This window comes from Leptonotus elevatus, chromosome 9 (assembly GCF_054856555.1).
Source record: "Leptonotus elevatus isolate MCC_2025b chromosome 9, RoL_Lele_1.0, whole genome shotgun sequence".
Classification (NCBI taxonomy): domain Eukaryota; kingdom Metazoa; phylum Chordata; class Actinopteri; order Syngnathiformes; family Syngnathidae; genus Leptonotus; species Leptonotus elevatus.
Window position 1 is genome coordinate 11,650,420 of NC_141247.1, and position 27,802 is coordinate 11,678,221.

The 27,802-nt window shown below is 39.8% G+C and overlaps 3 protein-coding genes across 6 annotated transcripts; 1 reads left to right on the forward strand and 2 right to left on the reverse strand.

Annotated features, from left to right (window-relative positions):
• Positions 1–688: 688 nt before the first annotated feature.
• On the forward strand, positions 689–8,941 carry LOC147168372 (zinc finger protein ubi-d4-like). 2 transcript variants are annotated; one of them, XM_086085478.1, is made up of 11 exons: positions 689–754; positions 1,803–1,963; positions 2,238–2,345; positions 2,453–2,649; positions 2,854–2,946; positions 3,743–3,827; positions 4,293–4,427; positions 5,815–5,946; positions 6,048–6,160; positions 7,235–7,316; positions 7,596–8,941. In XM_086085478.1, exons 1-11 carry the CDS (start codon positions 723–725, stop codon positions 7,679–7,681), a joined length of 1,224 nt encoding a protein of 407 aa, XP_085941604.1. In that variant the 5' UTR covers positions 689–722; the 3' UTR covers positions 7,682–8,941. The 2 variants fall into 2 exon arrangements, with proteins under 2 accessions (XP_085941604.1, XP_085941605.1); XM_086085479.1 differs by having other exon boundaries at positions 2,456–2,649.
• On the reverse strand, positions 8,571–23,366 carry slc24a6a (solute carrier family 24 member 6a). 2 transcript variants are annotated; one of them, XM_086085474.1, is made up of 17 exons: positions 21,700–23,366; positions 21,421–21,516; positions 19,341–19,417; positions 19,172–19,246; positions 18,968–19,052; positions 17,784–17,887; positions 17,623–17,697; positions 16,618–16,643; positions 16,482–16,535; positions 16,272–16,408; positions 15,086–15,174; positions 13,442–13,736; positions 13,207–13,373; positions 11,286–11,400; positions 11,081–11,193; positions 9,895–9,960; positions 8,571–9,805 (listed from the first exon to the last, which is right to left on the reverse strand). In XM_086085474.1, the coding sequence occupies exons 1-17, from the start codon at positions 21,806–21,808 to the stop codon at positions 9,695–9,697; spliced, it is 1,794 nt and encodes a 597-aa protein (XP_085941600.1). In that variant the 5' UTR covers positions 21,809–23,366; the 3' UTR covers positions 8,571–9,694. The 2 variants fall into 2 exon arrangements, with proteins under 2 accessions (XP_085941600.1, XP_085941598.1); XM_086085472.1 differs by having other exon boundaries at positions 15,005–15,174.
• Positions 23,367–23,488: 122 nt separating this feature from the next.
• LOC147168374 (uncharacterized) lies at positions 23,489–27,762 on the reverse strand. 2 transcript variants are annotated; one of them, XM_086085481.1, is made up of 12 exons: positions 27,523–27,762; positions 27,118–27,150; positions 26,831–26,989; positions 26,202–26,313; positions 26,008–26,058; positions 25,837–25,914; positions 25,681–25,737; positions 25,494–25,553; positions 25,077–25,141; positions 24,203–24,296; positions 24,056–24,111; positions 23,489–23,987 (listed from the first exon to the last, which is right to left on the reverse strand). In XM_086085481.1, the coding sequence occupies exons 2-12, from the start codon at positions 27,138–27,140 to the stop codon at positions 23,789–23,791; spliced, it is 954 nt and encodes a 317-aa protein (XP_085941607.1). In that variant the 5' UTR covers positions 27,141–27,150; positions 27,523–27,762; the 3' UTR covers positions 23,489–23,788. The 2 variants fall into 2 exon arrangements, with proteins under 2 accessions (XP_085941607.1, XP_085941606.1); XM_086085480.1 differs by having other exon boundaries at positions 24,203–24,308.
• Positions 27,763–27,802: the final 40 nt, after the last annotated feature.

Here is a 27,802-nt window from a genome sequence, read left to right on the forward strand (position 1 = left end):
TTCAGATATTGAGCACTTTTGATAGCTCAACAGTCGTCTATCCACGGGATTAAGGGTTTAAATGCCGTTCCATCTGTTTTTAATCAATACAGTACAGTAATTTCTCTTTAACACTTTACTGGGAACAGTATAAAACAGTTTTCAGTAAAAGAGAATATCTTAACATCTTAGGCAGACATATTTAAGAATACCTACTTACGCAATGTGTCAACACCGGGTACTCGGCCATTCATCTTTTTGAATACATGTTGTAATATACTGTATACTGTCCTTAGTTTTAAATTCACTATAGTCGTGTTTTTCGCCAGAAGAGGTCACTATAACTCAAACTTCAAGAACTGAACCAAACTTCGAAGCTTCACAAAAGCTTAATTTGCTCATCCCTGCTATATGTGGAATGTTTCTTCTTCAGGCTATATTTATTTCACATGAGGAATTAAAATTCTGATTTGGCGTTTTGATTTGAAGAACTTTGACAAAACATTAGTTTTAGTGCATCAACTCAAACAATCGTAATAATTCTCAATAAATTGATGTATATTCAATTGTAGTGGTGGTGTGACGTTAAAATGTGCTTTAAAATGTGTGTCTATGTGTGGTTTTTTTATATAATAATATTTATTTTAAAAAGAAAAAAACCCGAAGTTTCCTGCCGCAGTGGTTTTGCGTCTCTGGCAACAGTGCGCTTGCGCAGTGTCACTCCACAACTGCACTAACCAAACATGGCGGCGGCCGTCGACAGTGTTGTGAAAGTGTAAGTTTGCTTTTTTATTTCTTTAAGAGAAAAACACACACAAGCCGTGCCGAGGTCAAAATATACCGTAAGAACAATTCGATAGCAACGAACTATTGCAAAGTACAGACACAAAACACACGTTTTGGAATACAAAATGCGTCCCAAGAGAATAACGTTATCTTGTGTGCTAAGGATAGCTTGTTAGCCGTTGGCAAAGAACCGAAGCACAGCGACTGAGGAGCTGTAACACACTACATACACCACTACTAACTTAAGTTGGCCATATTGTATTTTTCATCTGCTTCATCGGCCGTGTTGGTAGTTAGCTGCTCGCTGATAAACCTGTCTGTTGACGGTCGCTTTGTTGTGAAGAAAGGCGTGCTAACAATCAACCTTTTGTTCCGACGTCGCTACTCGCACTGACACCGTTGATTGAAATTCAAGCAGTTTGGATTACGTGCGTTTGCCGCTGTATCACTCAGTTTGAATGCAGTATGTGTTTATTTATCATCGTGGTTGTCGATTACGGCGATGTAGAAAACCTACCGGATCGCATTGAGAGCTGATTCCAATATTTTGTTGACCCATTTTTAGCGTCATGTGAGTCTGTGAGAGACAAGATATTGGATATACTTTGCACATGATGTGGAGAAGTTCCTCTCTACTGCAAACTGAAACAGTAACGCAAGATTTCTCAAAACGTTTATCTATTTTGTGTGTGTGGCATGCTTTGGTTTCTCTAGGCTTCCAAAAAAAAAAACAACGTTGCTGTTAGTTAAAAAATAAAAAATTAACTAAATTCTCTGTAAGTGTGAGGGAGATCGGTTCGTTCTCTGTATGTGTCCTGCTATTTATTGGCTAGTGACCAATTCAGGGTGTACCCAGCCACTCACCCAAAGTCAGCTGGGAAAGGTTTTGACTTGTCTGTGACCCTAATGAACGGAAACACTGTATTAATGGTAGTAGATGGATGTTTAAAATTAATATAATTGTATATCCTTGACTGCTACTTGCATATCCAAATATATATATATACATATTTTTTTTGTGACAACCCATATTGCAGACTGGGGGAGCAGTATTACCGAGATGCCATGGAGCAGTGTCACAGTTACAATGCCAGACTGTGTGCTGAGCGCAGCATCCTCATGCCCTTCTTGGACTCGCAGACCGGTGTGGCTCAGTCCAATTGCTACATCTGGATGGAGAAGAGACACCGGAGCGCAGGTTTTTATAAAAAGTCCATTACAAACCTTTGTGTAGTACATTACACTGACTTTTTATTTGAATGATTATTGCACATGCACCTTATTATGTACGGTAGTAAGTGTGTAAGGTAATGATAATGCTTCATTAAAATAGCCTGAATAAAAACACATTTTCCATCCATCTATCCATTTTCTGGAGCTTGCCACAGCAAGTTCGCCATAAGTTGTATGCTGAAGTGGCACAGTACGTAGACATCATATGCCAATTTTTGGTCCCTCGATATGTTGGTCAGGTGTTGCTCCGGGTCAACTCTACACGTATCCAGCTCGTCGCTGGAGGAAGAAACGGCGCTCTCATCCTCCCGATGACCCCCGATTAGCCTTCCCCCCTCTCAAAACAGGTATTCCCACTCGAAGAAATGTTCACCCTCTACAGAAATATGAAACTATTTTAATAAATAGCTGTGTTGACGTCAAGACGTATGCTGGACTCACCGTGTGCTTGCAGCAGACGTGGAGCTGGGCGTGAAGCGTGATGCCTTGGGAGCGGTGGATGGGAGCAGTCTGGAGGCTCTGTTGAAAGGTGAGCCCCTCGACAGGAGGAGTGGCGTGACGGAGGTCCGTGGTGCAGAGGACGATCCGGCCACCGCAGAGCCCCCTGCGAGCTCTACGGCGACCCACACATCCTCCGGACGCGTCCGCAAGGTTTGGCTTTAGTGTTCGGTTTGTGTTCAAACATGACGTTTTGTAAGTTGGTTTTCATTCATTTTGCCAGTGTTAGTTAGTTAGTACCAGATGATAGTCTGTTATAAAAACAAAAAAACAGAAAGGTATTAAACATTTGTATATAGTATGTACAGTAAGCTTGGGAATTAGTAGAGATGAAACCCTGTGACGGTTTCACTGCAGAGAGTCCTTGACCACGATGACTATTTGGACGACTTAGATGATGAAGACTTTGAGGATGAGACCCCCAAGAGGAAAGGCAAGAGCAAATCCAAGGTGAGGACCAACTCTTTACAACTGGTCAGATCTTAAGGCAAGGCCAGTTTATTCCTCTCGATTTTGCTCTTGGTTTAAAGATAAAGGCTCGTGCAATGGAAATGGTTTGAATTTCCCCTGCATCTTTAAACCAAAAGTGCCATCTAGAGGAGTAAAAAAAAAACATCACAAGGGCTTCGTGAAGCTTCATTTGTCCATCACTACTGCATTGTATGTTAAATGTCAACACAGATTGAGCTCGTTATATACGCAAAGAGTGAGAGTTTATTATGCATACTATGCTGTAACTAGGCCTGAAAATAATGACTTTTCCCAACTTTAAGCCTGGACGAACTGTGAACCAGCTTATGTAGAATTCAAACAAACGACTCAATACACTATTGAAACATTTTCTAATGTTCCTTTAATGCATTTTTTTTTTACTTTTGAAAATACAGCAAAAGAGGAAAGTAAGTGTTCTAATGTAATTTTCAGTCGACAGAAAGTGGCAGTACAAGGCAAAATGGCCGCCCCTGAGATGAACACAAGCCACCACACATTAACAGAGGTGTTGATTGAGCAGGATTTCGTGTGTATACATCCAGTGTTTATGAAGTGTTTATTTCTGAGTGAAAACTTAAGATCCCACCTCTGAGCTTTTAATTATGTTTTAGATTTTTGTCCTGGTATCATTTCAGTAGTATCGTTTTGAGATAACTTAATGCAGGTATGGTATTGAAGTGATAGCTTTGGCGTCGAGTCAACCAAATTTGTACGATGTGACACATCTTGATTTTATTTTTTTTTATTTTTTTAGGGGCGCAGTGACAAGAACGGCAAGAAGAAAAGTGAGGCTGCGGCTGCAGCTCTAGAGGAACGAGACAAACCTTACGCCTGCGACAGTGAGTCAAAGCTTCCTTTTGTCTTTCTCGCCTGTGCGCGTGTCATGCCTGTCGGCAAGGGGAGCTTTCTGATTTTCACGCTGAATAATGACAACAAGCCTTCTGCTCTGCATGATGTCATCTGAAAGACTCCTACTGGAGTTTGGTCGACGTTTAAAAGTGATGCGCTTGGAAGTCCCCCCCCCCCCCTTCCTTCTGCTTGAGAAGAAGCTTTTTTTCTTCTCTTTTCTTTTTTTCTTTTTTTGCTGCCTCATTTCTGGCTGCTGTGCCAGTTTTCACCTCTGCTATTTGAGCTTGCTCCTGGGCCGCCATCTCCAAAAATGCAAGTTTAAAGAGGAATGCTTGCTGTGGCGCATTTTCCTGGCTCCACCTGAGAGCCCCCCCCCCTTTTTTTTTTTCCTTCGGTACAGTAATTCAACCGTCACTATAACCCCTGTGTATTATATTACCGTGTGTGTATGTCAGTCTGTGGGAAACGCTACAAGAACCGCCCAGGCCTGAGCTACCACTATACACACTCTCACCTGGCGGAGGAGGAGGGCGAGGACCGCGAGGAGATCGAGGCACCACCCACTCCTCGCCAGCCTGAGGAGCAGAAGAGTGAGTGACTCTCAAGTGTTGAGAGAGCAAGCGAAAGAGAGATGGAGAGAGAGAAAGAGGGGCGTGGGCTTGCATGCTATGTAGCATGTGTGTGCTTGGATGAGGAAAATCACTTCCTCATTTTTTGTCCCACTTCCATCATTTTTTTTTTCTTCATATTCAGTGTCAGTTTGGAAAAGACACACCCAGTAGTCCTTAGGGAAGCAACTGTAAACTGATACTTTCTGACATATTCATCATTTTTGTCTGACATCAACGAATCCATTGTATTCTCTTTTTCTTTTCTTTTTTAGCACACACATCTGTTTGTAAGTATTTGTTGTCACACAGATCATCAGCTAGTTCACATGCTCGTTTTTGTTTTTTTCTGTCATGGAGGTTTGGATGGTCATGATGAAATGACTTTTTTTGTTGTTGTTTTGAAGTACAATCACTGGACATTTCATTAGGTACAGCTGCACAATCCGTTGCGCTTCAGTAAGAGAAAATATATCTGTCCTACAACTCAATTCAATTTGGACAAATCCGACTTCCCACTTTCCTCAAATGCAGAAAAAGTTAAATTTCTTCGTTATTTATTTTGTACTTTATGCATTTGCACAGCCTTGACTTTAGTTAGGTAAGTACAGTACACAGTCGTAAAACAAAAAAAGAAAGAAAAGAAGCTAAAATACTGAAAATTGGTTTCAGTTTCTCATTTTCGGTTTTGGCCAAACATTTTGATTTCGGTGAATCCTTAGTTTTAATAATATATTTTTTATTCTTGTTATCACATTTTTACTACACAATGCTGATGTGATGTGTTTTTTTTAATCTTGCTTTTTTATCTAGCAATACTTGCATACAAGAAATACACCAATTGAAGGGGAAAAAAACATAAAACTAATAAAAATTCAACTAAAATGAAAGACTTTGGAACACATAACAAACCCGCTCTGAAAACTAATTAATACTAAATAAAAAATAAATAGACTAATTATAATGGAAACTCCCATTCTATTGCAACAACTGCAATCGAGCTCACCAGTGACATTAATGAGGATGGGGGGACAGGTAGAAAATAGTTCGATATTATTGGGTTCATTTGTCATACTTCTACGTCTTTGTTTTGCCCTTCAGGTTTAGCCTACTAAAAAGTAACCAAAGCATCGGAAAGAGGCTCTCAATGTGATTCAGTTCAGTTCATCGAAATGAAAAGTTGGGGTGGGGGTGGGGGTGGGGGGTTCTTGTCAATTTAAAGTGTGTGTCGTTAGCCAAGGTAAAATTGCTCCTATTGGCTCCCACGAAGTGTTCCTAATGACCTGTCCTGTGACCAGTTAAAAGTATTAGCTAACCATTCTGTTTGAAATGTTCCTTCTAAACATTTTTTTTTCTCTCTCCTGTGTAGCAACTAAAAAGGGTCCAAATGGTCTTGCGCTGCCTAACGATTATTGCGACTTCTGTCTGGGAGACTCCACCTTGAACCAGAAGACTCGCCAATCAGAGGAGCTTGTGTCCTGCTCAGACTGCGGGCGTTCGGGTACGGCCGAGACTTTTCCTCCCCATTGTGCATATGAAGCGTAAGCAGATTGCCGGTCACGGCTGGTTTCATGGTTGCGTCTGGTCTCTTCACCCCCGCAGGGCACCCGACATGTCTGCAGTTCACGCCTGTAATGATGGCCGCCGTCAAGACTTACCGCTGGCAGTGCATCGAGTGCAAGTGCTGCAACGTTTGCGGCACGTCGGAGAATGATGTGAGCATGGGCTTGAATTTGAAACTTATACGACGACAATAGAATGAATTCCTAAATAAAGTACACTTTAACACTCTTAAATGTCAGAAAAGCTCATAAAGAAGTGAATCGCTGTTAATTAATAGTAAAAATTGAAAAAAAATGTGTATGTATCATTACCATACCTGGGAGGACAGTCTTCACATCATAGTCACATAGTCTGCTGCTATGTGTTCTTATGGTAGAATTACATAAAAATACAAAAATAACATAACTTTTTTTTAAACGTTTCAAGTGTCCCAAAGACGTATTTATGGCCAGCGGGTGGCAGCAGAGCATAGGAAATAAACCAGGACCATGTTGAAAAAAACCTCAATTACTCAGAATTCTAAACAGATTTGTGAATAATGATGAAACTAATTGCTCCAAAACGGAAACAGATAGAAATATACTTTTTTTTCCTGACAAAAGAAGAGATTTTAATCTTTCTTTGATAAATTTCATCTTGTTATAGCACAAGAACACAATATTCCGTGGGCCTTGCAAAATCAGTCAAAATCCAGTAAAACAGCCGGGAGTGAAGGGGATTGCTTCAATGAAAATGGAAGGGAGTGAATGAGTTAAATAGCAACAATACATTGACTCACCCTGCCCCAGTGTATCCAGCACACGATTAATTTAGCTTCTATTTCAAAAGGGTAGCATTTTGTCCCAGCGGAAAGTCATGAGTCTCAAGTGATGTCTGCCAAGTTTTCTTAGGAGGCGTGTCCGTTTCCGAATGTTTGCCATCCCGTGTCCTAAAGGCGACACAAACATGAAAGAATGTCACAGTCAGTGTAGATGACAGGTAAAGGGCAACAGCAACAACCGGGTTAAGTGAAGCACCACACACACCACTGAGTCTTATACAAGTTGCATCCGTCCATCATTAATGCTCCATTATAGCTCCTATGGACGCGTGTGAACTTCAATGAAGCATGCAAGAGTGCAACATATAAATGCATTAAATGAAACAATGTTCATCACAGGTGGCAGTTTTTCCGGAGAATTCAGCAGCAGTCCAACCAGTGGTTTTTTTTTGTTTGTTTTTTGCAGGACCAGCTGCTGTTCTGCGACGACTGTGACCGAGGCTACCACATGTACTGCCTTAGTCCCCCCATGACGGAACCACCCGAGGGTAAGACGCCACCCAACGGCAACTTAAACGATGTAATGCCGTGAATTGCAAAATGTGTGAATTGGCGCCACTCAAAAGGGGGTTGTAATTGCCTGTAGGTGCCACAAGATGGCAACAAAACATTTAAGAGAGAAACGTATAATGTCATATGTTTAGAGTAACAAATCTTTGTTGTACTTAAATTATTCAGCACAAAAAAATCCCCTTTGCTTGAATCTAGGGATGTTCGATAGCACTTTTTTGTGTTTTGACTGCGTCTTTCCATTGGTGTTTGCGCAGGGAGCTGGAGCTGCCACCTGTGCCTGGCCCTGCTCAAGGAGAAAGCCTCCATCTACCAGCAGAACCAGAGCTCCGCCTCCGAGTGACGCGACACCCGTTAGTTCGTCTCCCCACCCGCTCCCCTCTGCCACACGACCACCGTTTGAGCAAAGCGACACGTCAAAACGCCCACTCGTGTCCAAATGTAGCTCGACCGACCGCACGGATTAGCAGCAGGAGTCTTCTTACATGGACGCGGGCGGGGGACAGCGACTCCAAAAACAGACCTCAGATCAGTTCAAGTGTGGCTCATACTGAAGCGTCAACCTGCCAGCGTAGCCGTCTTAACACATTCATATGTACACACCTGTCCTTGGACTGCTGCTACACATCACACACACACACACACACACACACACACACACACACACACACACACACACACACACAGAGATGAGAGCGAGCATGCGGTAACCATAGCAACAGCGGTCTCCATGGGAGCAAACGGGAGTAGCGTCACAGCAAATTTTCGCATCTGCACTGTGGAGTGTTTTGTTTTCTGCCAAATGATATATTTTTACTTGCAGGATGCGCAGGGGGCAAAACAACACAAATAGTATGTTGCTGGAGAATTATTATTATATTATTATTGTTATTGTTCTGGTTACTAGTAGACTTTTGTAGTGACATTTGTCTGTGTACTTTGTCGGATCTTTTGCCGCATTTTTCCATTGAAAGGTTTTCGCCAAGACGACGCATCTCATTATGTTGCCGGATGGATCAGAACACTCAACCAAACGCTATGAAATGATATACTGTGGATTTGGGTTCAAGGAAGAAACATAGCTTACTATTATTTTTCTGTTGGTATTCATCCACCAAAGGGTGCACAGTCTTATTTTTTGAAGCGTCAGGCTGCTTTTGATCACTTCTCCGTGTCATCGCTTGTTTACACAGCCACATTCATTTCAGAGATGTAGAGAACACTCACGTTGATTTCAATGTCAGCAGCAACCAAGTGAATGCACTCGCCTATTTGATTTTATTTTTTTTAAACATGTACTCATATAATACAAAGTATTCCATTGGTATTGGGAGAATTTTCTAGTAGTTTTGTAAAGTGTGTGGTGAACACTTCCACGTATACAGCTTCTTCTATGTACTGTGTTGCCTTGTTTGTATTTCTGTTACGATTGTGACATATTTGGATTTATTTCACTCTTTGGATATGTCAGGCCTCCATTCTGCGTATTTGTAAAATTATGTACTTTGTTGTACTATTTTTTTATTTTTTACATTTGTTCGGTAACAGCGCCGACTAGCCTGACTGAAATAAAAATGGTGTATTTCCTTGAGAAATTACAAGATATCAGCTGTCGTGTCTGACTATCCAAAAAACGTTCGAAGCCGCTTACTAGGGACTGTGGAGCTCTTGTTGAGTCAGCTACAGGTACATGTAAAAGCTCCGCCCTTGAAGTATCCAATTTATGCTATAAAAGTTGAACGATCCAAAAAGTGAAATTTCAGTTAATTGTTTAACTTTTTGTGAGTAGTGAACCGGTAACAATCCATGATATAAAGTTCATGACTCACTACCAATACTAGACTTTTTTGATATCACCCGAACAGAGTGCAGAATAATTTTCACATAATGGAGCATTTTAATTTACCCGACAACACAGCCAAATACACCCTCCTGGCACAGACATTCAGAATCATCAAAGCAAGTGTTTGTCTTTTTCCCAGCACAAGAAGCCAACACATACATTTGAGTACCAATCTCTAGCGCGTGATCAGCCAGTCATTTACAACTACCACACATCAAAAGCATGACAAAACTATGCAAAAAAAACTAAAATAGAAACAAGAAGCTACATGCCATGTCATTTCCCATAAAGGTGTGCCAGTGATGCAATAATAGTGAACATTTTTGCACAGTACAAAGATCAGCAGGTAGAATACAAACTGTATTATTCTTTTTTTTTTTGTCTGTGGGTGATGTGCAGAAATGAAGGTACAAAACCATGTAAAATACTTGTTTATCAAAAGGGAGCTCTTCGACGCGAGGCGTGAAATTCATTCCAGCGAAAAAAAGCCTGTGTGTGTGTGTGCCTTCTAGTCTACAGCCTCTCGAAGCTGATAGAGCAGAAGAGGAAAATGACGTAGAGCAGCATGAGCCAGAAGCCCAGCCTGCGGTCCAACTTCCAGTGGTTCAGATGGACGCACAGGACCTGAAGAATGGACGGAAAAACGTTTGTCATTCATGGAACCTGTAAAACGATGAAGAGGCTGCCGACATATTGGAGTCAGACGTGCTTACAGTGAGGATAACTGAGGCCAAGAGCAGGATAACAGAGTAGATCAGGCCTTTGCTGTTGATTGTCACCTAAAGAAACAGAAATATTGGGTCACTTACAGCTTTGATTTCCAACCAAGGTTAATTATAGTTAATGAAAACAAACAAAATCACTAAAACCAAAATTGAAAAAAAAAAACGTTATTGATGGAAATAAAATAAACGTATTTAAGCGTATTGCATTCACTTGAAAAGAGAAAGAAAAAAAACTTTTAATTTTTATATACATATATTTTTAGAAGGGTATGGGGGGCTTTGTTTTTGAGTATTTTTTAAATGCTCCGTTTTTTTTTTTTCAGATTTTTTTTATGACAGAAAAAAATCAGAAACAAACAAAATAAAAAAATATATATATATAAAAAATAATAATACTCAAAACAACAAAGCCCTCCACCCACCCCAAAAAAAAATTCAGAAAAAGAGAATTCTTTTACTTTTTTTTTTGACCAAGTGAATAAAATACACTTCCATTAAAAAAATAAAATACAATTAGAAATAACTTAACATTTACAAAACTAACTAGAACAAAGTAATTGTAGCACAAATGGCCTTTGTTTTCATTTTGGTCAATTAATTTCATACATGAGCTTTTGGTTTATTTTAAATCCACTTAATTCTGTACTGCTGTTTAGCAGTGACGGACAAATGAAGCTTCATGAAGCACTTGTGGTATTTAAAAAATTTTTTTACTCTTATAGATGGCACACAGATGGTTTCGTTTACTAGTTTACTTTATTGTATAATACCGGTACTTTTTTGTGACCCAAAAAAACTAAAACTAATTCTGAAACTAATAAAAAGTAAACTACAACGAAGCATTTGATTAAAAAAATAAATAAATAAAAAAATTTAAAAAACTATAATAAAAATCTTAAACCGTTTTTATAACCCCGTTTCAAACCAGTGTTGATGAGTTAAATGAAAATCAAAATGCATGAGCTTGCATTACGCTAATATTTGTGGCTACCGCTTCTGGAAGACGGAAACATCATTATTATTTATGCAGCGACACATGCCCTAGTTAAGAATATATTTCTGCCTCGTTGACTCTTTTTTTTCTTTTTCCCTGCAGTGAAATGCTGAGCAATAATCACACCTCACAGAAATATCCCTTGAAGTTCAATGAGCGGAATGTACTATCCGAGCTTACCACCGAGCCGTAGCTGACAATGAGTGTCCTCAGCGCCCATGGGAAGCCCAAGCCCAGCAGCACATCAAAGATATTACTGCCAACGGAGTTGGACACGGCCATGTCGCCCATGCCTGCGGGAAAACGCCACAGCGAGATCCATCGTTTACTGTCGGCAGACACTGACGAGGCTTGAAAGTGCCGTTGTGTTGACCGCGACTCGCACCTCGCCGGGCGACAATCAGGCTGGCCATGCAGTCGGGTACGCTGGTGCCGGCCGCCAGGAAGGTAATACCCATGATGACGTCTGGAATTCCAAGGGTGTAGCTGATGATGGTCACCTGGACAGGGTTGAAAATATCATGTGAAAAACTGGAATGGGATAACTCCATTTTTGAATTCACAGTTGTAAATTTGTTTATATTCGTCAACAGGAATTCTAATATTTACTGACTTGAAAGGGGAAGTCAACCTTGAACATTTCTTGACAATAATATGTTTATATGTGACATCACTAGTCTAAACATGATATTCTGGTTAACTCATTTGCTCCCAAAAACGTATTAATACGTTCTATTTTAAGTGTCCCAAAGACGTATTTATTATTATTTTTTTTTTTTTGTATTTATATTTTGTATTGTTCATTCGGTAATCTTACCGATTCGACATGTCATCATCATTGCTCTCTCTCTTTTTTCCTATTTTTATTTTTTTTTGTATGTGCGTGAGTATGTGCATGTGCGTGTGTACTCATTGATTCACCTAAAACCTATTAAAAAATCCCGTACCGTTCACCTAAACCGAATACTTCAGAATCCAGCAAGAGTTGTGAGGTTGTCAGGAGACCCGAGGAAGGATCAAAGAAAAGAAAGGAAAGTGAAATCCAGCACCGAACATACATCACCTACTACGTTTTTATGTTTTTTGTTTATGCGTGAGGATACATAAGGCTTTTTGATGCAGCCTCCCAAAGAACGGTTGAAGAAATTGTAGTTATTACACAAACGGCCAGCAGGTGACAGCAGAGCAAAGGAGATCAACCAGGGCCATGTTGAAAAAAAAGTTCATTTACTCACATTTATAAAAAGATTTGTGAATAATGATGAAACCGAGCTCTTTTCTAATGCTAATTGCTGCAAAACGGAAACAGATGGAACACAATATTCTGTGGGCTTTGCAAAATCAGTCAAAATCCAGTAAAACAACTGGGAGTGACGGGAATTGCTTCAGGGAAAATGGCTGGGAGTGAATGAGTTAATATTACATTTATGGAATATGAGTTATGGAGCAAAATCCAGCCATTTTTATCCATCTCAGGGGGCAGCCATTTTGCTAGTTGCTTCAGAAAAGAGCTGAGCTGTGATTGGTCGTTTCCTAAGCCCCGAGCAATGGTGATGTCATTTTCAATCGACAGCAGGTGGCAAAATGGCAAAATGATAATGATAAAAACTGCAGGATTTTGCTGCTTAACTCATATTCCACTAACGCAACATTAACCAGAATACTGAATTTAGTAAGGGTGGGAATCTTTGAATGTCTCACAATTCGATTCGGTTCCGAACTATTTTTGATTGACATTGATTTTTGCTTCAATTTACAGATGTTCAAGGAATCGTAATGATCTACTCCAGTCTGACTAACTTCGTGACTTTTTCCTTCAACTCTCTAATGTGGCTACAACTTAACAGTGTATCAGACCGCGTGGAACCACACTGCCCCCAAGTGGCCAAATCAGGTACAACATGAACAGCGCTCCCAATAAAGGCACACACAAACAAAGGGAAGACTAATTGAAATAAAATCGATTTTGGGACATTTAAAATCGATTCTGAATCGTACAAAATGAGAATCGATTTTTTGGCACACCCCTGGTATTTAGACTATGAAACAGCATTTAGCTGTTATGCTGCACACGATTGGATTAAGGTGCCAACAGAAGTCAGCCCCGAGTGTGAATGCTTTTAAATCCAGGTTAAAATTTTAATTAAAAAAAAGAGGTAAAAAATTTAATAAAATAGACCAATAATCTATTTATATAAACGGCTGGCGATATAAACAAGTCTGCTTTGAAAGCTGCTGAAAAATAATAAAAATGGAGCTCGGCTCGACTGCGCGTGTGCATCGGTGCATGTGTGTGTCGTTCGCACCATCCAGACCATGAGGTAGGAGAAGAGGGCGATCCAGAGTGTGGAGGACAGGAAAGTGAGCAGGTACCAGCGTTCCCACTGCGGAAGATTGCAGTCGGGCACGGTGCAGTGAAGCAAGAGGCTGACAGGCCAGGAGAGCAGCCACTTCCCACGCACACACCAGCCGTCTGGCAATGACGTCACACGCGAGCATAATCATCATCGCAGTCAACCAACAAAATCATCAAGTGCTCACCTGGAATGACGAAGGGTTTGAATGGCGCGTTCTCTTGCTCGCCCCCCTCCTGCTCTTCCTCCTCCTCTTCCACTTTGGCCGGAGCCGCGCCTCCGCCCTCCCGCCCGTTCTCCTTTCCCGCCCTCCTCCCGGCATCCAAAGGTTGACAGTCGGCCTCGGCAACCGAGCCGTTCTCCGTCCCCCACGGCCCGCCCGCAGCGCAGCCATCGTCCGATGGGGCGGCGCCGTCTTTGGCGCCGCCATCTCTCGCGCCGCCGTCTTTGGCCCCGACCTGTGCTCGGATCAATCTCTGCCTCTGTGGGAAGGGAGGAGAATGAAACCCAGGTACGACGAGAAAGTGCACGGAACAGGAGTTGCAGGCTTTCGTGCATTATGTGCATGCCATAACAATGCAGAAAATTGAATATGGGAAATGGTGAGGACGCATGCAAGGGAGCAGAGAAAATCCAACACACACACAAATAATTGGTTGTTTGACTTGATCAGCCTTGAGATGATATACAATACAGTGGTGTCTTGACATATGAGTGACTTGAAAGCTTTAAACATTTGAGATACAAGTGCTGCATGGTGGCTGTCTAATCCTTTCGCAGAATACAATTCTTCAGAAAGATGCTTAAAGATGTTTACTGCCACTTCCGGTTCAAGTTTACTGTCAGACATAAAGTTGTTGTTGCATGTTCCGCTAATTTAGTGCTAGCACACAATGCAAAATGCTGTAACATGGAGTCATGAGTTGAAGGGTTATAACACTTTTCAACAGCAGACATTTGAACATAAACAGTTTATCGACACATATATAAAGACAATATAAAAACATGTCCAGGGATATATTCTTTATCCTCTGCGAAAAATGAGTAATATTACTGCAGCTTAATGACAGTCACTGTGAAACTTATTTCCACAATGAACAAATTACAAAAAAAATATTTTGGGGAAGGAGGCTGGACCTGTTTAATGGCATTTCTATTTCAAATGCAAAAGGCGATTTGAAAAACAAGTGTTAACTTTTGACTTTCGAGCACGGTCACGGAACAAATGAAACTCATATCTCAAGGCACCAGGATATTTTGTCTGTTTGGACTTCTGTCTAGCTTTAGAGTTTTTGATATGTTAACGTCAATGGTGACTGCATTATTAGAGCCTCAACAGATGTGGCAGTTGCTCTTCTTTGTTTCTCATTATGCATTTTATATATAATACAGAGTGGAGATTCAAATGCATAAGGCTGAGGAACACAATTTTTGTTGAGTTACGTCTGACAGCTGTTTAATTTTTTTTTTACTACGGGTAATCAGTGGAATTTTGCTTATTTAGAAGGTAAGCTGTGGACAAAAAACATGACGTGCTACAAAAAAAAAGATTGCAATTTTGGAATCAGGATGTCAATTTTAGTTTTAATTCGCATAAAAGTCAACAGAATGTTTTTTTTTCTTTCAATTTGTTCCCCAGTGTGACCAATCGGTCGAGGCCGATGAGATTGACAAGCACACTTAGAGGCCGGCCCACAGAGGCCGCCCGAGAGCAGGGAGTTAGTAAAAGGGTGCAAGCCATGCGGTGTACCTCGTTGATGACCGTGCGCCCCGCCATGCGCAGGCGGGTGTGGGGGGGGAAATGCGAGGTGATGAGAAGGCGGAGGCTTGCCTCTGAGAAGGTGAGCTGGTGCGGATGCAGGTTGAGCAGCTCATCCACCATCACCACACCCGAGTCCTGGCCGGCCACGGCGCACGAGTCTGACCAAGATGATGGCGGAAAATAGAGGAAGAAAATGAGGAATTACACAACAGGGGGATCATAGTTGCAGATATTTGTTTTAATATATATATATAGTTTTGACTTTTATTGTATTTCTTTTTTAATTCAGTTAGTTTTAGTTTTTAGAGTAATGTTGTTAGTTTTAATTTTTTTTGTTAGTTTAGTTTTTATTAGTCTTAGTATTAGTTTTTTGTTTAATATATGTATTATTTGTTGAGTATTTTGTAATCAAGTAAACTACAATTCTCAAACAACTGTTTTGAATGAAATTAACTGACAAAGACGGACATAAAGGACATTTTCACTATAATTATAGTTAGCTTTAGTTATATAAATATAATGTAGTTTCAGTTAGTTTTCATTTTTCAAAAAGTGCTTTTGTTTTAATTTTATTTCGTTAATGAAAATGCTTTTTTTAATTTTAGGTTATTTCGTCAATAACCTTGGTACAGAATTTAATAGCAAAGATTTTTCACCACAGACAGGTTTCATAAATGCAATATTTTCATAGACAGGCATACAAACAGATAATTCAAATTACAGTTCACCATTCCTCTGAATGTGGTTGCGTATTCAACAAGCTGGTCTTATCGTGGTCTAATAGGAGACAATGATGCTCATTTATTATTTATTGGCCAAGTATATAAAAACACACAAGGAATTTGTCTTCACAGCCACAACCCGTCCGAGAAACATGACAAAATAATGACCAACAGAAGGAGACAGAATAGGAAGCCTGGCGGTTCGCTAATTAGCACCCTGAGTTTTTTAGATAGAAAAAAAAAAGAGAAAACTTGAGGAAGGAGGGAGGGGAAAATGTCCAAAAGGGAGCACAGTATGGACCTGGAGAAAAAACATGCACTTACTTCACAATGATGACAAAGCTTTTCTAACTTGTGGGCGTAGTTGGCAACACGATCAAGACCAGTGGTTTGACATGTACGAGATTTTCAAAATAAAACATCTCTTTGTTGACGGGTACTCTATGGTCCAGCTCTATTTCAATTTAACAAAACTCGCGAATGGGGCAGCCTCATTTGTGTCAGCTGATATGCTCGCCGTCAGGCGCACGTACCCGACTTGAGCAGCACGGTGTCGGCATCACAGTCGCTGGCGTTCCCCACGGCCGTCGCACGACGCAGACCGCTCAGACACGGCTCACCTGCACGGCTGCAGTGTCGCTCTGCCAGGCTGGACAGGCGGCTATTGAACCTACACAGACACACACGCGTTGCTTGAGAGGGCACGGCAATTTCATAAAAATAAGGAAAGTCCAGAGACTCACTTCATAATGATTATGTATATTCCATACATGGAGATGAGTATTATGGTCTCCCACCTGCAGATGCACGCATACATTTAGAAAACATCAAATCAGCAGGGGGATGTTATACAATATAATAATTGATCTAATGTCCTACCACTGCACTTTTTCATCGTAGATCACCTGCAAGTTCACAAGAAAATATAAAAATAAAAAGATGATGGTTTTCTCACACACAACAGATTTAATTGTAAATAACTATTATATTGTCTAGGTCATGTGGCTCTTCAGTGCCTCTTCTATGGCTCCCTGTGGAACTCTAAAAAAATTCAGTAGAAATTATATATTTTTTAATATATATATATATATATATATATATATATATATATATATATATATATAAATTAGATAAAATATCCTTTAAATGTATAAATGATTTAATAAAAATATATATATAATTAAGTATTCCCCAAAAATGTCAGTCCAAATTTTTAGGTTGTCATTAAGACAGTTTTTTTAAAATAACTAAATGTTCAAAAAGTGACCATAAAATGTCCAAAAAGGAAGAGGAAAAGCAGAATTAACATGAAATTGCCATCAATGTCAGAGAATTGAATAAAAAGGCAGAAAATAGTTAAAAAGTAACCATAAAAAGTCCAAATTCAAAAGAAGAAATTCCAAAAATGCCTCAAAATTGCTAAAAATTTCAGAAAATTGAGAGCAAAAAAGCCAGAAAAAAACATTTAACAAAATACCTATAAAACTGATTTTTTTTGTTTATGTATTATTATTTATTATTTTAATTTATTATTATTATTATTATTTTTTAAATATACCTATAAAATGTCAAAAATTGAAAAAATAGGCAGATTTTTTTTTTATAAAACATTTTATATGAAAAATTACCAAGAAGAATTTCCAAAAACGGAAGACGAAAGGTAGAAGAAAATATTGTATGCTGCTGTCATATTTTGGTGTTGTGGGCCAGCACATTAGACTAACACTTTCCTTCATGTTTTGCGGCTCCACACAGATTTTGGGTTCTTTATTTGGCCTAAAATGGCTCTTTTGACAGCAAAGGTTGCTGATCCCTGGTCTCGATGCACGATGTATGCAGTTGAGATGAAAACATTAACTGCGGTTTCCGAGCAGGGTTTCTCACCACGATGAGCACCACGATGGACAAGATGTAGAAGAGAGCATCGCGAAACAAAGGCCACCAGCTGAGAGTGATTGGCTGAAGAGAGAAGACCCAAACATCCGACATTTATTTCTCAAATCCAGCAAGTGGGACCTTATTTTATTTGTGTGCGTGCGTGAGACCTGTCCTGCGAAGATGCCACAGATACCAATGATGACCAGGATGTTAAAGACCGCCGACCCCACGATCGTGCCCACACCTACATCTCCTTTTGTGATAAACACTCCTGAAAACATGAAAGTGATAAAGTGAGTATTTATACAATTAAAGTAGCATGGCGTCTTATTGCTCAATTGAACTGAGCTATTGTCTGTCTGCAGATTGAGAATGTGACATCAAGTCACTTAAGTACATTTACAATTAGTGCCAGAGAGCCAGAGGACACAACTAATCATCCAAAAAAGAGACAAATCTGTCATGTTTTCAGCAGATAACAACTATTGTCTTTTTCAAATTTCTGTTGTGTGAAATGAGTCAAGCATCACTGAACTGCTTATCTGGTATTTATTTCCACACCATGCAAATGTAGTGGGAGATTTGTGAAGGCAGAACATTTGGACAAATGCTCGGTTATTTTTACTGCTTGAATCAAATCAGACCAGTTCAGGGCACCAACAACCACAAAGCAAGAACTCTTGACTCCCATTATGTAAAATCACACAGTGCCTAAAAACAATGAGTGTCCCCACACGATACACCCCCTCCCCCAACCTTACCCCAACCCCACTCCATGCCATGTTTGTCAAACTTCAGACTGCATTTTTATTTTCCTTTTGCTTGTATGTGAACTTTCACTCTTTGCCTTATGACCAGATCAATATTAGATCTTTTTTTAATGTTCTAATTTCCATATCCTTCCATTTGTTTTGTTTTTACAGAGTGTATGTCTATGTGTATGTAAATTAACCTTGTGTACGTACAGGGTGGCCCACAAAAACGTACCCCATTTTTCTTTTGCCAGAACTTTTTTTTTTACATGTTTAAACATTTTCTTGTTTTGTACCAAAAAAAACAATGATTGTCTTTAACGTGATTACAATTATTCCCAAATTAATCGTGATTAATATTTTCTTCATAATCAAGCAGCCCTACATTTGATGTTAGATGGGTCAATAATTTGTATAAATAACACCCAGAGGCATATAATGACCAACAATATAGAATTGTGAAAAAATGTGATGCCTCACTAGCGGACCATCAGCCACAATCAGATGAAGATGTTGATGATTGCTCGCAAATTTGCTGATGGAGTTTGATTGTGTTATCTCCAGAGTGAGAAAAGAGATTAAATGAATTTAGTACTGACCAATCAAAGAGGTGAAGAGCTCAGGGGCAGAGCTCCCGGCGGCCATGAAGGTTGCCCCGGCCACATCCTGGCTGAGTTTCAGGTTCTACAGTACAGCAAGGGAGGTTAATTCGAGCTGGAATGTTTTAATGTTTTCTTTCCAAAATGAAGGAACAAGACATTTTAAATTGGAAATGCATCACAATAAAAAAAATCCCCTCCCACCTCTGAGACTTTTTCCAGTGACGGCACGAAATAAACATCACACACAATGGCTAGCGCGTGAAACATGTAGACAGCCTGCAAAGATCAGAGAGGTCCTCATGTGATTTTTGTGTCTTAATCAAGAGATTATTTATTTTCTTTTTTTTATCTCAGCCGGCTGTTAACTCACACAGAGCGCATGAAGGACGACCGCTCCCTGTCTCCGCTGCTCCAGAGTGAAAATATCTTCGGGAAACTCGTTGACGGCTGAACAAGAGACGGCGACAACAACAAACAGTGGGCTGTTAACTGAAGCATTAATAATTCAAATTTTTCAGGATTTCAAAATGAAACAGTAAATCGGAAAATTCTAGTTTAAACCTGTTTTTTTCTTCATCATTTCCTTTTTGTGTCATTTCTTTTGCGTGACATTTTACAAGCATTATAACTGTACAAATAGGGCCTGACAAAACCTCTATGTGCAACTTTCGCTCAGCGTATGACTAAGCCGCTTTATTTGCATCCCAAATGAGTTTTCTCCCCTTTTTTGCTTGTGACTCTCCACTATCAGCTCTGCCATCTTTTAAACTTTTCTCAATTATGTTGTTCACTTCCAAAAGCCGGAAAGCTGAACTTCTCCTTGAGCGTCATATACCGGAAAGGTCAGACAGTTGCGTAAACTCAAGTGTGACAGATGTGACGAGGAACAAAGAAGCCGTTGTGAGCTCAAACCCGCATCTTGTTGAAAGATGCCTGATTAAATGTTGTATTGCTATTCTAATTAAATGTCTTGAGTTACAAGTCTCTCTGATCACCTTGCACAGCTCCTCTGAGCACCTGCCTCAAAATTGGCCCCACTACAGGAGAAGATGTTGAAGTGATGAGAGCGCTATTGATGAAGAGGGACACTAATCAGCAGGTCATTACAGCAGCCAGTGCTTTGATTCACACAGATTCCAACCAGAAACGCGTCCTTCAGTTTCTTAGCAACCGCAGCCCTATACAGTATGTGAGCCTCAACGATTCACTGTGTAGTTTAGGCCCATGTTTGTTGTGATAGTCAGCACTGTGGCGGGCACATGATTTGTCAAGACAGTGCACATTATAAAAGATTATTTGTGCACGACCTATTGCTCCAGTGCTCTAAATATTAAAACACAGATATAAATCAAAAGGCACTGATGCACGGTAGATTTTGAAGTACAGTTCAATTGTATTTTATGTTTAAAGGGGAGGTCAAGTCAAAATTGTTCTTTACAATATGTTCTATGCGCCCCCACTAGTTTTGATTATTGTGTTTGTTGAATATGAATTAAGCAGCAAAATGCACCCGTTTTTATCCATCTCAGGGCCCGGGGCGGCCATTGTGTCACTTGCTGTCAACTCAAAATGACATCACAGTGCCTAAAGGCTCAAGTAACGACCAAGCACGGCTCACCTGTTTTCTGGGTTTGGTCAGGTAACGTTCGCAAGCTGAGCCCTTACATACTACAGTATAAGTCCGTGTTACATACACTGTGATGTCATTTTCAATTGACAGCGAGTGGCAAAATGGCCGCCTTTTGAAGCGGATCTTGCAGTTTAATTAATTCAAATTCCGCAAACGTGATATTAACCGGAATACCGTGTTTGGACTGGTGGGGGTGCCTAGAACATTTTATAGTAAAGAACATTTTTGACTTGACTTCCCCTCATTTGCATTTCATATCTAAGAACAGTTTGCTTTAATTCTTATGTAATAAGTTTGAATTTAACCATTATCTAAGCAGTTTTATATTTCCCTGTATATATTCAAGCAAAACAAAGAAGCATTTGGTTTTCGTTGATTATGGCGGCACTTTTGGAAAAAAGCGGTATTGTTTTCCCTTGAATTGTACTTTGTATTTGTAGTTTTTTTTTGTTTACACCATCCACCTCAAAGTTGTTTAGTGCCAGTAAAAATGATACGGACCCCCTCAGGCCAAGATAAAGGTTTCATTAATCTAACTGTAAATCAATGTTTTATCAGCAGAATTATGAAAATATCAATTGAAGGTTCAAATCTTATTTAGTGTTGCTTTAATGTCCACACTGTGTGTATAACGTTACAATTTACAGCATATTTTTTTATGAACACTTGGGGCCTGTTGTATATTAATTTTGATCATAATGGTGGCGCAAAGTATATTTTGTGGTGGTACTTGGTGTAATAAGTTTAAGAATTGTTGTTCTAAGGAATAAATGATGGAAAACACCTCGTGAAATTCACAACACAGAAGAGAACATCTTACCAGATTTAGAAGAGTCTGAGGATTGATTGCTGTCATCTTTCTGTATGATGACCTCCTTTTTGGATAAGAAGATATCAACATCCCCAGAGTGGCCATCTGCAAAGATGGAAAGCTATAGTTAAAAAAAACATTTATATGTAACACTGCGACGTTGTTGTTTTTTTTCAGGGTGATCAAAATGATTGTCAAGGCATGCAATAATGAAGAAATCTCCAGCTTTCTACAGAAGAATATTTGACTCAGTATAAGAACATTGTAAAAGGCATTTTTTGTAAGCACCTGTAACATCATTAGGATACAACACCCAGGCGGCTGCGAGCAGACCGAGTCCACTGACGCAGAGCCGGGGAAAGAGCAGCGTCTGCTTCGGTCTGCTCCGCGCCTTCATCCCGCCCGCCGACACCACACGCCGGCCTGTGCACTCAGAACATGTCGCCGTTCTATCTGGCGTATCGTGGCCGCTCCCCTGCGCAGAAATTGGTCAAAAACACAGCCGGTCGCTATAGAATAAAGAATATCGCCTCTCTTGATTTTTTCCCCTCCCCTCTCGTCATCCAACGGATATGGAGTCAAGGGGCTCGGCCATTCAGCAGCATCCGACACAGATGGAAGAGGTCAACCCGCTCAGTCGAAACGTCAACCAGTTCCTCTATGAAAACGTCAGGTTGCCCTCATATCGTAAAATCTCACGTACACAACGTCTGATTGCACGCTCAATACCCGAGGAGTGAGAGAAGGCAGCAGTTTCGTGGTGCGATTGCACACTCTGCCGCCAGGGGACGCCCTTTCCCTTGCAGCGTTGTAATGCTAAGGGAATGAAGAAACTAATATCTACTGGCCGTAATATGAGTACGGAGAGTAATCTAAGTTAAGTAGGTACTAAAATCAACTAGATTTTTCACATATCCGTACATCTTCATGTATTTCTTCTGATGCCGTTTTCTTTATGATCCCTACATCATATACAAACGTAAAAAAATAACGTAAAAAACAAAAACAAGGAAAGTCAACCATGTTTGACCTATTTGACCAAGTGATGCGATTTACAAAGCGAAGAAAACCGGGAGAGTCGCCATGCAAAGAAACCCCAAGACGACAAATCTTCCAGGACCGAATTGACGTCAACCAGATGGTTAATGCTGGTTAATGGGTAATTAAAGTATTTTCTTTCAGTGATTACCAATATACAAGTTACTTTGTGTGTAGTATTTTTTTCCTTGTACCAAGCCATCAAAACCGGTTCTGCATTTACAATAATTGGTAAGAATTAATTTTAAAAAACAATTTTAAAAAAACAACTCTTTTTAGGAAGTTGAATAAGTAAACATTTTTCCATAGACTTTTTAAAACATGTTAAGTGAATACTTTAGCTCCCTATCTAGCCCTGGGAACTGTATTTTTCACCTGCATTGTGTTACTATTAAGTCGCAAGAGTGCTTTTGTTCAAAGGAGAGGCTTAACCTTAGCCAGCTGCTTACTACTACTACTACTTATAACTGGATTTAACAACAGCAACCAATTTACAGGTCCAATTTAAAAATCACTGTAAAACCCAAGCTCAAGACTGTTAGATAAAGGCGCGAGGGGGCCTAAGTCAACAGGATGGGACGTACAAGGGTTGCTGGGACCAAGCACCTTATTTGTTCTTTTCATTGGAATTCAAGCAAATCAGTGTATTCCATGCCTTGTTATTCAAATAAAGTTGAGTTGATAGCCGCCAGACAGGACAAAAGTGGCCTTAAGGAGAAAGTGACCTTTTTGCTCAGTGGGACTTAATCATGTCTATTTGGTGGTTGCACACAAATTTCCAGGTTACACAAGGTCGATGTGTCAGAAGTTTGGACAGGAGAATCGGCCTACCTTGAAAGTGGGCAAACCAGGCGTGGGAAAAAAAGAGACTTAAGTGCAAACGGGAGAATATGGCCGTGTGCTTCTGGGTTCCGATTCCTTCCTGAATCACTGATTCAGACAACTACGGTGTACCCAACTGAACAAATTTTTCTCCTTACTTTTCAATTGACTGGTGGATGGGAGCACAATTTCAAGAGAGTTACTTCTTGTACAGAGGTGGAGGTTGTAAATTTTAGTTTCATCAACTTGTTGACATTTTTTTAATGTAAATTCAAAGAAGCAGAAGCATTTCACCAATGTGACCATATTGCAAATAATTGTTTCCCACACAAATGATTCCACATCACATCCTGGTGTGATACAAAGGATGTTCAATTTGAAGTCTGCTTAAAATGATATGTGACTTACCATTTTACTTTCACACAAAACAATAAATATTTTTCAACACCTAAAAAAAACAACCTGAAAATGTGGTATCACTAAGAACTAAAAGTACACACAGGGGGAATTGCTCGAATCAGATAGGAGGTAAGGCTCCATGGTGTACACTAAAGTAGGGTTGTAACGTCAGGTGCACACTCCTCCATAGGTCGAGGAGCGGAAGAAAGTCTAAATATCTTGCATGACTCCCTGCAGCCAGAATGACCAAAATGGTGATAATGGCCATGCAGAACACAAACACCTTCTGGGTGAACAATTCCTTGGCTTGTGCGCACCTACAGGGAGAAGATAATGAGTGAATTGAATTGTGAATAGAATACATGAGATGATACGGGAAAGTTACTTGTTTGTTTGTTGTTTGACTGCAGGTCTATTTGCTTCCTCAGAATCCGTTTCCTCCTGTACACAAAACTCATTTTATATCACTGAGCGGCTAAGTTTAAAATCAGACTATCTGTAAAAGTGTGATCTTGTGCGAATGTCTTCATACCTGACTTGAATCTATGGAGGTTTCAAATGGGGTGGCTAGGACCTTGATTTCCTCTGCCAAAGACATCCCGGGAATGTGCGAAGACTTCAAATGACTGAGAGCAGATCTTGAAAACAACAAAAAATCAACAAGTGCACAAAGTGTTTGCTGAAGACAAATATGGTGGTGCTTTGAGTTACAAGCATAATTTGTTCCGTCAATATGGGACCATCACTATACAGTGTTCCCTCGTTATTTGCGGGTTCATCTTTCGCGGCCTCGCTGTTCCGCAGATTTTTTACAGCGTGCCCTTTTTTTTTTTTCTGGTCCATTGCCGCTGTCAGATGGCTCAGCGTGCTGCTTGCCACCCGCCCCATGGTTCACGCAGACCCGCGCCGGCCACAGCGCTCAAGTGGAGTTTTGGGGGCATCGCGGGGATGCGGTCCTGGTCAAAATGGGTTTACGTGTCCTGCCTCGTATATTCATCATTAAAATTAAGAGATAAAGGGCCGACAAACGACTGATTTTTACCCGGGAAGAGAACCACATGAATGAAAAAATAAATATACAGTGTTGTATAATAAATTAATAAATAAATACTTTTAATAGGAAAAAAAATGAATGTAAATGAAGAAAAAAAACATATCTGATGAATGAAAAAGCATTCATAATAAACTAAAAAATCATACCAAAACGAAAAAAATATATATAATAAATGAAAACAATATATATAATTAACGGAAAATAAAAAAGAAAAGAAAATAACGCGGATTTCCATTATCGCAGGTAGTTTTTGGAACGTCACACCAGCGAGAAACGAGGGAACACTGAATTCATATCTCAAAAAGTCGGATCACTCATATCTCAAGGCACAACTATTTGGACATTTACTTACAGCAAAGCCTCTTCCTCTCTGTCCTCCAAGTGACATCTCAGCTCCCGGTTTGCCAGCCTGAGATCCTCAAGGTACACACAACCCAAACATCTCAGCTTTAACAATTAACACATTCGTTTGTCACAAGGAAACACGGGTGATATGCCTTTGTTTTGCTTTTTATGGATCAGTCTTCCATAAAGTTTCTGGAATAACCCGTGATTGTGTATCAGTAGTCATTCTCCTATACGTTTTGAATGCACAGCATCTACACAGTATTGCAATTTCAACAAATCAAAATTTGATTTGACACAAGCTGTACAGTGTTAGACACTATTGTTAATTCATTCAACAGGCCAATGATGCATCCAGAAATTTTCAGATTTTCTCAAATGTGCCAAATACATTTAGACAACAAACTAATCAAACTGTCCTTACCTTGATGATATTGGAATACTCCTCTGCCGTCTCTTCTGCTTGCTTTAATTGCAACTTATTCTACCACAGACAAATACATGTTACATTATGATGCCAACTGTAATGAAAATAGCGGTGGCTAAACATGATAAGCATTCAGATAAATCAATGACTTTACAATGATTATTTCGTGTCCGTCCGTACATACCTGCTGAATGACCTCATCCCTTTGCTGCAGTTCTATCTGAGCCTCTTCTGTTCTAAACTAACATGCACATATATTCTTCCTCAAATGTTTGAAATTTGAATAGAAACAGAGAAATTGGTACAGTACATTAACAAATAACATTCATCTGGACTTTACCTCAAAGTTTTTAAGAGCAAGACTGAACTTGCTCAAGCTCATCTTGTCCTGTTTGCTTTGATGCTGGAGTCTCTGAACCTGACAAATAATAAAATGGAAGTAGTGTTGCAGAGGGTTTCTACTGCTTACTGATTTTTTTTGCAAGTTGCCTTGAGAGAAGAGTTGTCAGACCTCTGCAATCAGGTTCTTATTTTGTTCCTTCATCGCATTGCATTCCATCTCCTGCAGACAGGCAAACAACAAAAAGGATCAATCAAATATGAGCAGTATTCAGAATACAATGTTACCCCTTATCCTATCAGCAGGGATATATTTTGACATGCTACAAAAGCAGCAGCAACACAATTACGTTCTCTTTAACCTACCAATTCTTGTAGCTTAGTTTCAGTGGACTGCTTTACGTCAAGTTCATCTCCCGGTGGTAACCTGCAAGGCTGTGCTTCCACATGTTGACCATCTACAACAATCTGTTCAAACCTATAGATATAGGACAATACACAAATCAGTGCATGTAATTAAGACAGAAAAACACAGATTGCAACACATTAAGGGTTATGTTCTGAGTGATACTAACAGAAAGGTGTTATCTACGTTTATGAATGGGAATGTGAGGGTGAATGGTTGTTTATGTGCCTTGCGATTGGCTAGTAACCATCTTAGGGTATACCCCGCAGCCCCGCCTCTCGCACAATTACAGCTGGGATAGGCTCGAGTACTATAGACACCAAAAAGTATACATTTTTGAAAAAAAGAAAAATAAAGAAATTTGCCAAATTGTGACTTGGGAAGTTTTGTCCCGACGCCAGCGATAGGCAGTTCAGATAATGGATGTTTGACAAGTGTATGTCAAGAATAACAGTGCAGATCAAAACATAAGTGAGACGCCACCAGGAAGTTTGTGCAGGAAAAATTAAACAGCTTCATTTGAATATTAAGACTGATAGTCAGAGCCAGTATTGTGAGCCAGTGATTGTCAACACAAAAATATAATTACGCTTTCACTTGTCTTCTATATGCCTCGTTGTCTGATCGCAGCACGGTCATCTCATCATCTGCTACATCGAGCAAGTGCCTCATCTCAGCGTTTCGATGCTTCAGCTGACTCTGATTGTGATTAAGCGCAGCAATTTTCTCGAGCATCTCCTTCAATGTCCTGCACACACAAACACACAAAAGAAAATATGTACAGTGATAATAGTAGCCTACTAGATTTTAAAAAAAAAAAAGAGAGAAAAAAAAGAAGTCCCTGTGTACAACATGTGATTATTTAAAATCACCTACATGTTTTCATCTGTCACATCCATTTTCTTATGCCTGTGAAGACAAAATAAGTGAGCGACAAACACAATAACAAAACCAATTTTGAAATAACAGATTACAGTACACATATTATTCCTAATAGTGCAACCAATTTGTGATAACAAAGACGTTGCTCATTGTGAAAACAATTTAAATACCAACAAATGACTGGTGAAGACTAAACTGTTAGTATTAAAACTATAGTAATGTAGGTTAGCTCAGCATACTACGCCTTCAAATTAGCTAGCTAACTCGCTAGCACGAGCAGCTATGTTAAAAATGAGCTTTAATGCTCACGTGGAAAAATATGTACTAATACATAAAACTATCATAAAATGTATTTGGTTCGAGCCAAACATTATCATCCTCCGCGTGACAGACACTTACCAGTTACCACTTTTATTGCTTGTTTTATTCAATTTTCATGGTAAGCTACGCGCGTTGGTTCCTAGGGTTCATCGATAAAGTAACGCATGAAATCTCAAAGAAAAATAGTAACTGCCTTCGTGTTTAAGCTTTCACGTAACACAAAATCAACACAGACGAATTCGGAATGCTGTTGCCCATTTTTAAACTCTACATTCAAATTGGCAACATCCAAACAACACCAATTTTGACATGCTTCATTGCTAGTTATTCCCTATCAGTAGACAAAATGGTTTACTTA